Here is an 11,072-nt window from a genome sequence, read left to right on the forward strand (position 1 = left end):
ACATGGAATGTAGCATCCTAATAGGGAAGGAATGAGGGTAAGGATTCTGAGACGATTCAACAGAGAAATTATATTCTAACAGAAACTCACTATGCGTCTAAACTACAGAGTCTGTTCAGTACCTCAGAAAAGAGGTTTTAGGCAACAGAACCCAAGTAAGAGAAGCTTAAAATGTTTCAGGCCAGTAAGACCTCAGCAGAATCATCCACCCCAACATATGATAATATATTTATGCAATGCAAACCTCAGACCACATAAAAACTCTGCAGTAAGCAGAGGACTAACATTCCAAATTGCTTCTCAATTTGGACATACTGTGGAATTGGGGTCTACAATACTCTCTATGGGATACCAGGCCCTATTAGGAAAGCTGGAAATAGATGAATGAAAGGACCACAAAAGCAGCAGAATCCAAACCCAAAATATAATCACCCTCAGCATTCATCACGTTCAGATCCCTCACCACTCCTCCAAAGTAATTTATTCCCAGAGAGCCACTATGCCCAGGAATGTAATACTCACACTCCTGCAGGTAGAGAAGAAACGTTAAGTGTTTAGGAGGTTGGGCAGCAATAGTTTCAGCAACTAATGCGAACTAAAGAGCTCAATCTCTTGTTAAAAAAAATACTAAAACTTAGTTCATATGATTTGGAACTATCCTGACCAAAGTCAATTAAACCTTAGCTTCTTAAACTGTGGGTTGCAACCCCATATGGGGTCTCATAATTGAATGTGGGGTCATGAAATTATGATTTAAAATCATTAGTAAATGTTTGATTTTTATACCTATTTTACATAGCTTACACTTGGAATCATGTAAAAATTTCTCCAGCAAAATAGGATCGTAGATGGAAAAAAATTTCAGAAGCCATGCTCTAGATAAATCCCCTCATATTATAGAAAAGGAAACTAAGGTACAAAGAGATGAAGGACATATAATTCAAATGAAATAAGATCCCTACAGTTTGGCTAGAGGTCACCTACTTTGATTGGCTACCTACATTTTGGAGCTAGTCAGTCTCTTTCTATCATCTTTCTGGCTGTGCTCTTCTCAGGCAACAGCTATCTATCTGTTCCACCCAGAGTGGACACCATGAACTCTGAATTGGTAACAAACAGTTCCTCGGTTTATGTCTCTTTTATCCCAGTTTTTGAGAGCTATTTGTTTGAGAGATTTTTGAGAATTTAGCCCAGGAGCTATTTGTTTCTTTTCCATGTTGTTCCTCCTCTTTAATTTCTGGTGCCAAAGATTGTGATCCTTTGGCTACCTTGGAGTCAGGATTGCAAGCAGGGTGGTACAACCAGCCAGTCAGCCTGGCATGGGAATGGAGCCAGGGTGCCTGAGACTCAATTGAAGGAGGGCTTTGGGCTTGGAACTTGGACTGTGCTCTGTGGGAACTGAGCTAAACTATGAATCAAATCTCCTTCTCCTCCCTAGGGATTGAGAAGTGGGGATCATTCCTCCCCAGTGTCGGGAAGAATAACTTTGTATGTTTGTGATTATATACTTTGAAGTAAATTTCTTTTATAAATGCTCCACAAAGCTGCCTTTGTTTTCAAGTTTTGTCTCTTCATTAGATTGTGAACTCCATGAAGGAAAGGGATGCAGTACAGTGTCTGGAACATTATAGCTACTTAATAAATGCATACTTGACTGACTGAAATAGTAAGTATAAGGCAATGAGAATAAGAAGACAGAGCTTAAAAAGAAAAAAAAAGACAACCCTTAGTAATATTTAATAAATGCCTGTTGACAGACTTATAAAACCAGCCCTGCCCTCTAGGAGCCTAAAAACATAGATAGAATTCACATCAGATCTTCTGCCTGCAGATCGTCTTCACACAAACTCCTTCCTCCTAACTGATCTAATCCCATTTAAATTTAAGGGTAGGGTATAATGGGTAATGGATTGCCTTAGGAAATAGACCAGTGTGCCACAGCAGGCTAGCCCTCTCTTACTAGCTCTCTTAGAGTCTAGAGTGTCCTAGAAAATTCCCTTCTCCTGAAGGAGGAGGATTAACCCCCAGAAGACAATGCATGCCTTCCCAAATCTGAAAGGGTTAAAACCATCTTACATAATGAGGGTGGAGTACACTAGTAAATACAGCTGTTTCAAGTAAAAAGCAATAACAGAGGCAGACAGGGGAAGTCAGTAAAAGGAGGTATTTAAAGAAAGATAGAAGGAATGAATTCTTTTTTTTTTAAACAAGGCCAAAAATTCCCCCATGAAAATCCACATTGAAAATAAATAAATAAATAAATGAAATAAAGAATTTATTTAAATGAACCACAGGCAGCATGCCCCTGGAAAAGATATAAACCACGTTAACAGTAATCTTCACTTTAAATAGAGATGGAGTCAATCAGTGCAAGTTTACTGGGAGCAGTGGGTGAGTGGGGGGAAGGGGGTATAACATAATCCAGTCGGGCAAGACTGTCTAAACTGGACAGGGAGAAGAGTGAAGCAAAGGGCATGGCATGTCACCTCCTGAAAAGGCAGCCTGAGATCATCTAAGCCAGTCCCCTCATTTTACAGATGAGGAAACTGAAGTCCAAAGAAGCAAGACTAAAGTTAAAAGTCACATTATTAGGTAGAAGAGAGAATGAAACTCAGTTCTCTCCTATCATTCTGTCCTCTGCACCATATTGCAGCCTCCTCAAACACAAGCCACAAACCAAACTCTAGGGAAAACCACGGTTCCCTTCTGCTCCTCGTCTATTGAAAAATTTTATCATTTCACTAATTTCTTTAATCTTCAGTGGCTGCAAATGCTGGGATGCTAGCACCCATTGTCCAGCTGCTCATGGAGCAGTGTGGTCGACCTTGGAACCACTGTGGTCAAGTAAGGGAAAGTCTATGACACACTGTTGGTTTTTATTGGACACAACCGCCGGGGAAGCTTGACGTCATCTGGAGTGATGGAGAAAATTAAGTTACCACATTCTCACGTTTCAGCCTTTTGCCATTTTCCCTTACAAACAGGAAATGTTTATTTAAATACAGCAGTCTCCAGCATGTGCTAGGGCCAAGCTAAAACCCAAAGATGTCCATTCCTGCCCTCACTTCTGTCCTTTGTTGTGGGGGCCACCACCTCTCTGCTAGTGAAAAATGGACCTCTCCTGTCTCTTGGCAGGAATGGGAGGAGAGAACCTCTTAGGGTTGATTTTCATCTGTCTTTTTCTCCTTCTTCTTCTTCTTTTTTTTTTTTTCCAGGCTGAGACTGTGGTTGGAGAAGAATCACATCTGTGGACTTCTTTTGTACTTTAAAGGGTAAATGCAACATCTGTTTACTCTGGGCTACATGGTAAATGTTTTCATTTCAGCCACCATTCACTTCCTCCCTTCTCAGTCCCTATCTTTGCTGCACAGATAATAAATTACACCAAAATCTCCGCTGTGTTTATTTAGCTTTCTTGTGGGTGTCACCTCCTTAGTTGGAGAAAAAAATGTAAGTAGTTTATAAGAGACAGTAAGGGGTTCTTTTCTCCTATGAAGTGCTGACATAATGATAAAGAAGCTGGAACATAGACCCCAGCTTGGATACTCATTTAATTATTGGCAATTTAACAGAGTTCCTTGAATCCCTGTAAAGAAGAATTCAAATGATTCTCTGAGTAATCCCCATTTCTAGTTTCATCACAATTATATTTTGAATAAAAGTGCATTTCAATTTAAACATATATAAATACTCAAAGCAGCACTTTTTATTGTAGCAAAGAACTGAAAACTGACAGTGTCCATCACCTGGAAGGTGATAGAATACATTTTGGTATGTGGACATAGGGAAATTTTATCCCAATCTAAGAGAGTTTGAAAAAAATTTTTCAGAAAAAAAACTGGGATAATTTGTATTAACTGAGGCAGAGCAAATGAGTAGTACCAGGAAGTTAATTTATTACAACAACAATATTTAAAAAAAAAAAAAAAACTTTTGAAAAAAAAAGAGCTCTAATTGATGCAATGGCCAATTACAATTCCAGAAAGCCAAAAATGAAGCAACCTTCTTAATAGAGAATTAAGAAACTGGTGGTACAAAATAAGATTTTTTTAGACTTTACCAACATGAATTTTATTTTATTCTTTGCTTGACTATGCTTTTTGGTTATAGGGTTTTACATTTCTCAAGGAGGATTACAGAGGAAGAAATACTGATACAAAAAAAAAGCACCAATATTTATACATCTTACAAATGTCTCATTTTATTTTCAAAACATTCCTTTGAAGTAGGTACTATTATTACTCCCATTTTACAGATGAGAATATTAAGGCCAAGAAGTTAAGCCCAAGGACATACAGTTAGCTAGCTTCTAAGGCCAATTTTAGCTCAGGTCTTTTATCCACTGCCCCACCTAGTTGCCTGAATTATTGTCATTGAAATATTTAAATGTACAGACTCAAAGAAAGAAAGTTGAAAAGGAAACAGACAAGTCAGCCATCTTTGGACCTAATAAGCTAACTGTAGCTGTACATGACAGAGATTTACAATTCCATATACCGATCCAGTTTTCCTGTCTTTTGTATCTGACACACAATTGATGGTATTTGTCAGGTTCAAAAGACAAAAAATTAAAAAAATATATTTAAAAAGTGCCTTTTGCAGAGGAGACAGTTGATTCCTGTGAGGGGCAGGACCTAAGGGAGAAGGAGGGAGGAGAGCAAATTGGAGGGTTTCTTCTTCCTTATGAAAAGGTATTTTTCATCCTTTCAACTTCAGAAAAAAAAAAAAAAAAGGTTGCAAGGCATCTGATTTCAAAGCTAACATAACTGTTGCCCATGAAAGAAGAACCATGGGAAGTTTAAAAGTCTCTTCGAAAGAAATGTAAAATTTCTACTCTCATGCCAATACTTTGTATTCTTTAAGTTAAATTGTTAGCTTTCTTTCTTATATACAATTGAAAACAAACAAACAAAAATTCTTCCTCGAAGAAATCCTGATTATGGCCAGACATAGCCTGGAAATGCCCAAGATTCTAGGAGAGCTTATGCAATAGAAATTTCACAACAGAGCTTTCTTTGAGTCTCAGATCAGGTAAGAAACCTTCCCACCCCAATAGGCCAGTTTTCACTGTTTTTCCTTAAATTGTTGGGTTTTGTAGGTTTTTTAATGTGTGTGTGTGTATGTTTTGTATTCTCCCATAGATGCAAATTCCTACAGTGCCATGCCAAGTTTAGCTTGTACATCCACATTGTCAATCTAATACAGTGCTTTATATATAATAGTGGTTTAATAAATGTTTATGTAATTTCATTGAGAAGATGAAAGAGGGGAAGAAATGGAAATTCCTATGGCACAGGGAAATAGTGATAGACTGGCTACTTCTACATTAATTATGGTCCTGACTGAGCCAGCTGATACAAACCTCTATACCTTAGTCAGAGAGGCAATAATGCCTAGAACCAAGGGGAAGCAACATATGAGATGTTACTGATAGCTCATACAGTGTCCACAAGATACTCCAAACATCTAACATCCTTCATCTCTTATAGGAGAAAAAATTTCTTCTGTGGAGGAAAGGCTTTGACATATTTATCATCTCCATTTCACCGAGGAAGAAATAGATTCAAAAAAGGTGGCCAGGGACAGCTAAGTGGCACAGTGAATAGAGCACCAGCCCAGAAATCAGGAGGAGCTGAATTCAAATCTGAACTCTTCCTGGTGGCGTGACCCTGGGCAAGCCACTTAATCCCAATTGCCTCAGGAAAAAAAAAAAAGTGGCCAAACATCATGTAAATATGGAGAGCTAATCAGAGGATTTCCCTGCTCAACCTAGTAAACTAATAGGGTATGTATAACCTTTGTCTGGACAAGGGCATAAGTGTTTATATAGCACTTATGTGCCCAGCATCATATTAAGCACTTTGCAAATATTACTTCATCTAATTTTCAAAACATCCTTGTGAGGTAAGGCCTCATTTTGCAGGTAAGGAAACTGAGACCAACAGAGATTAAGTGATATGCCCAGAATCATATAGCCAGTATGTGTATGAGGTAGAATTTGAACTCGTCTCCTGGAGTCCTATCCACACCACCCAGCTGCATCAGACAACTGTAGGACTTTGTACTCTCATCATATCACATCACACATTATAGTACTTGCACATAGTAAGTGTCTGACAAATGCTTGTTCATTGATTGTTTTAGGAGTAACTCTTTTGTGCTCTTCTCTAATAGAAAGTTTTCAACTAAAACCCCCTTTCCCTCTTTTCTAGAGAAGAGTTAAAAGAAGACCTCAGTCCTTGGGTAAAGGAGGGTTTACCCCTGCTTTAGTTACCCACCTGCTTTTAGTTACTCCTACCTGCTTTTGGGAAAGAATATATGAGAACAGTTTTCACCTAGGAGTCCTAGTGGTGTTCAGGGATCCCAAGTTCTTGGTCCCAAACTTGGAAAGGCAGAGACAGGCATGACCAACTTAGTTCAAGAAAAGGCAGCCATGGAGAGAGAAACCATGTGGTATGTGTATTGGAAGTTCCTGAACCCCATCTTCTGGAAGAGATCCAACAGTTCTTTAACCCTTAGCTTGCTGGATGTATATGTGGAAAGGGTAGGCAGTGAGGAAATAAGGATTTCTAGGCCACAAGATCCAAGAATACAGATCTGTTTTCCTAGGCAGAGTCAAACTTTTGGAAAGAAGAGAATTCAGCACAAATATCAGATCTATAAGATTAGCAGAGGATTATAAAGTATAATAGTGAGGTGGGAAAAACTTAGCCTTTTCCTGTTGCTATTAATCTGAGTTATTAGACTTTAAATTCAGTGTTCTTTTTACTGAATCATGTGCGGAAAGAGAGGAAGGAATCTTGCTGCAACATGGTACTCATAGCTTGGAACAGTTCTGCAAATGCAGCAGGAAAAGGAACCATTCTTGTTGATTTCCCAGCTCACTAACACAATGGACTTTGGGAGATGACACTTCATAATTGCAGATTTTTAGTTACCCAAAGTAAGTGGACTTTTTTTTTGACATGAGCAGAAAAACAGAAGTAGAATCAATGCAGTAACCATGAAGTAGCAATCTCCATCTCATCTAGAACTCTGTCCAGAGAGTCTGTTTACAGATCTTTGCCTACACTGACACTTATTACATTAACATAAGATCTTAACTGTGGTCCAGCAAAAAGGGAAGAGGAAACATGATTTATAAAACAAGCCACCCAGCCATATCTAAAAAACAAATATTCATCAGAGAGGCATTTCTGCATAGTGGAAAAAAGGAACATGCTGGGGAAGCAAGAAACCTGGGTTCTAGTCCAAGATCTGCCATAAACTAGTCATATGACTTGGAATGAACTAAATGATAACATCAGACTAAATCATAATAATGATGATAAAGGCAGCTGGGCTCTACAGTGGATAAAGCACTAGTCCTGAAATTATGAAGACCCAAGTTCAAATCCAGCTTCCAACACTTACTAACTATGTGGTCCTGGGCAAGTCACTTAAACTACATCTGCCTTAGTTTACTCAACTATAAAATAGAGATAATAGTAGGCGTTATTAATGTCACTATCATTATTATCTTAGAAAATGACACATAGTATTTCAACATCCACATTATTTTATTTGATTCTCATTAGAATGATTTCCCCAAGCAGATTGTATGCTCCTTGAGGTCAGGGACTCTATTTTGTCTTTTCTTTGTATCCCAAGCTCTTGACATGGTGTCTGGCACAGAGTACATGTTCAATAAATGTTTAATGACATACTGATTGATTCTCACAGCAAACTCTGAGGTAAGCACAATGATCTAAGGCCTGAGTTTGGTTTCTAACTCAGCCACTTAGGAACCATGCAACCTTTAGAACGTCATTTAATCTCTTGGGTAGTCACTTTTAACTTTTCTAGCTTTCCTCTTCATTTATAAAAAGCTCCTTTTTTCATTTTAATATCAGTACCTAGTACATTGTTTTGCACACAGAAGTCACAATACATGTTTCTGGAAATGAACTTCATATCATTCTATGATGCACCCTGCCAGACTTAGCACTTGACCAAGAATATTGAGGCCTACAGAAAAAACTCTAAAAATTATAGCAAATCATCACTGAGGGCCATTTTGAGTAATGCTCAAGGCAGGAAGACAAGCCAAGATGAGCAAATATGAACCAACAGAAGACCCAGAAAGATATTAAGAACACTGGCCTATTCTACTCCCAGCTCTGACATGAACCAACTCTGTGATCTTAGAAAAGTCACTTTTCTGAATCAATCTCCTACCTGAATGCACTATTCAGCCTCAGTGTGATCATGAGAAAAACACTTTGTAAATTGTAAAGCTCTGGAAAGGAAGCCGTTAGATTATTATAATTGTTTTATTCTCTTCCTAACTCTGAGCTTTACAGTCAGACACGCTTGGGACCAAACAAACTATCCTGAGATACACTTGAGAAGGACTCACAGAGCGGCAGAGAAAAAAGAGAAAGGTAGCCCCTATCATTCATGAGTGATGCCCTCACTCACTTCTGGGCTTGGTTCCCTGGGCTATTTCCCCTTCTTCCTACCATCTCCTTCCCTTCTTTCTTCTATAATCGTGGACCACAGCAATGCTGTCTCAGAGGTCCCAGAGAGGTCCAAGTTTTGAATTTTATTCCAGGATAAAAATGATAAACCTTTCCAAAATGTTGACATCTGAAAAGTAAATATTTGGTTGCACAATTGGGGTTAAAACGAGGGTCAATCCATCAAACTCTCAGAGTGATTCCCCACTGCCAAAGACAGAAGATAGGAAGCTGAGTGCGGTTTGTAAGATTATACCGCTTGCTCTCATTTAAGGGGCCCGTCAGCATTTCCATTCTGGATCCCACTTTTTTTTTTTTTAAGAGGCATTTGTAACCGAGCCATTAAAAAACAAAAGAACCTGGACTCCAACTTGGCATCTCAAAGGATCTGAGCTGTGGAAGGAGGTTTCTAACGAAATCCCTTTTAAATTCATTGTGTTTCTGTGAAGTTGGGCAAGCTTTCTTACCTACGCACACATTCAACTTAACTTGACACGATAGCCTCATGAAGGCTAGCCTCTAGGCTCTAACTAAACTCAAAGTCTTTGGTACTGACTCCTGACACTGACACCCACCCAGCGGGATGTCTGTCTCTCTGACCCTCAGGGAGCTCTTACCCCCACTCAAGCTCTGTTCCATTCGGGGTGCGCTCCATTCTTAGCCTGTTAGAGCAGCCCCCCTCGGTTTTAGTCCCCACCAGCAATACTCAGAATGGCAGAGCTCAGCTTGCTGTCCCCACCGGGCAGGGAACTCCTACCCACCTGGCTGCAGACCTGAAAATCAGCCTGACGAGTGTTGGGAAAGAGAAACTGGAAAAGAAGGTTGCCTTCAGTTCTCCCATAGAAAAAGAAAAGAGTCCTCCATCCAGACCTCCTCCCAGCGGGTGCGCGGAGGTTGGTCCCTGCAGGACAGCCCAGGTGGGTGGCCCGGGTCTTGTCAAGGAAAAGAAGAGGAATGGGGTGGTAGTGATAGTGCGGCGAGGGGTTACTTACAGGCGTTCAGCGTTGCGAGGGATCCCTCTGGGCACCGCCCGGAGGCCCAGCCCGTGGCAGTCCACGCTAGCGGCCGAACAGGTACACTTGGTGGGGCAGGCTGAGGCTGGGGTCCAGCTCAAGGCGCTTGCCAGTGAAAGCACCAGCGCCAGCGCCCGCCAGAGGCGCGCGGAGCCGGCTTCTGTCCGACTGGGGGCCATGCTGCCCGGGGGCCCAGGCTGGCCGCGCTTGTGTCCGCAGCGCAGCACTCGGGGCCCGGAGGAGACCGTCCCGCCGGCCGGAATGCAGCCGAGCGCAGCCGCTGGAGTGGTGGCTGCAGCGGGGAAGGCTGCGGCGAAGCAGAGAGCCGGCAGCTGGGCGCAGCGCAACGCAGCGCAGCCGGGGGCGGCCTCAGGCGGGGGAGGGAGAAAGGGAGGGAGTCTAGGCGCTAGAGAACCGGCGCTTCTGCCTGAGGGGGCGGGGCAGGGGGCCCTCGGAGGCTCGGAGGAGGGGTGCCGGGGAACGGGGACAGTCCTGAACTCAGGCGCACGGGACGCCGGTGGAGAGGGGCGCACGGGGTAGCGGGGGCTCCATCCACGGGGCTCGGGCTGCCCCGCTCCGCATCGCCCAACCTGCCCAGGTGGGAAGGCGAATAACTAGCTGGGATCCTGGCGCTGAAGCCGGGGCTGGGGGGTGAGGGATTGGCTAGGGCAGGCTGTGCAGAGCGCGGCGGGTGGTGCTGGCGGCGGCGTCTGCAGGAGTAGCGGGGGCACGGGGTGGGCGAGCGAGCTGGACGGTTCTCCTTCTCTCCATTCACTGAGCAGGGCAGACACAGGAGACGTGGGGCCCACCCCTCCCGCCCCCCCAAAAACGCCAGCTCCTCCTCCTATTGGCTGCGCCACTTGTGATGTCAAGTAACTTGGGAACTTTGCAGAAGCTACCGCGAGTAAGGACGCGAGGGAGGGAGCTGGTGGGAAGGGGCGAGTGGGGCTCGAAGTTGGGACGGTGGACGTCCAGGTGTACCGGACCGTCCCTAAAGGCAATGCCGAGCACTGCTCAAAAATACACAAATCACTGCCTGCATTTCTCTACACACATCAGGGCTCACGCTAGGAAAAACGGTGAAGTTGGCATTTGTTTTCTGAACCTTTCACTTACCGAGGCTGGGCTATCTACCTTTCCTTGATTCTTGTTCTGGCTCAGTGCTTTGGTGTAAGTGTCTCGTTTGACTGTCCAAACCTGCTATTGAGAAAGACTGATAAACTCATTCACGGTGACATATAAATAATTGATCATGTTTAATCTGTCACCCCACTGGGGAATTTGCATTTTACATTTCAATGGATCTGTGAATTAATCTTTCATAGTATTCACTCCTTCCAAAGGTCCAGATCACAGGTCATAACAAACAATTCACACCTGCCTATACTATGAAAGATTACCTATTCTCCGAATAAATTCACCACCTGGTGTCCACAGAAAATTCTAGAGGTCTTTTGTAATTACTGTCATGTGAAACAGTGTCAGAGACATTCTTGTGAATAGAGAGACTAGGCAGAAGCCCACATAGGGTGATTTTAGGTGTGGCTTCCCTGAAAGACTC

General features: G+C 42.4%; 1 protein-coding gene across 3 annotated transcripts in view; it reads right to left on the reverse strand.

Moving 5' to 3' along the window:
• The window catches only part of SLIT3 (slit guidance ligand 3), a 778,163-nt gene extending 767,858 nt beyond the window's left edge, over positions 1–10,305 (reverse strand). For 2 of the 3 annotated variants that reach the window (XM_051978878.1, XM_051978877.1), the window contains exon 1: positions 9,491–10,303. In XM_051978878.1, the coding sequence (XP_051834838.1) occupies positions 9,491–9,690 (200 nt within the window). In that variant the 5' untranslated portion in view covers positions 9,691–10,303. Of the gene's footprint in view, positions 1–9,490 lie in introns of all 3 variants that reach the window. The other variant, XM_051978879.1, reaches the window with a different exon arrangement.
• Positions 10,306–11,072: the final 767 nt, after the last annotated feature.

This window comes from Antechinus flavipes, chromosome 2 (genome assembly GCF_016432865.1).
Source record: "Antechinus flavipes isolate AdamAnt ecotype Samford, QLD, Australia chromosome 2, AdamAnt_v2, whole genome shotgun sequence".
In the NCBI taxonomy this organism is placed as follows: Eukaryota; Metazoa; Chordata; class Mammalia; order Dasyuromorphia; family Dasyuridae; genus Antechinus; species Antechinus flavipes.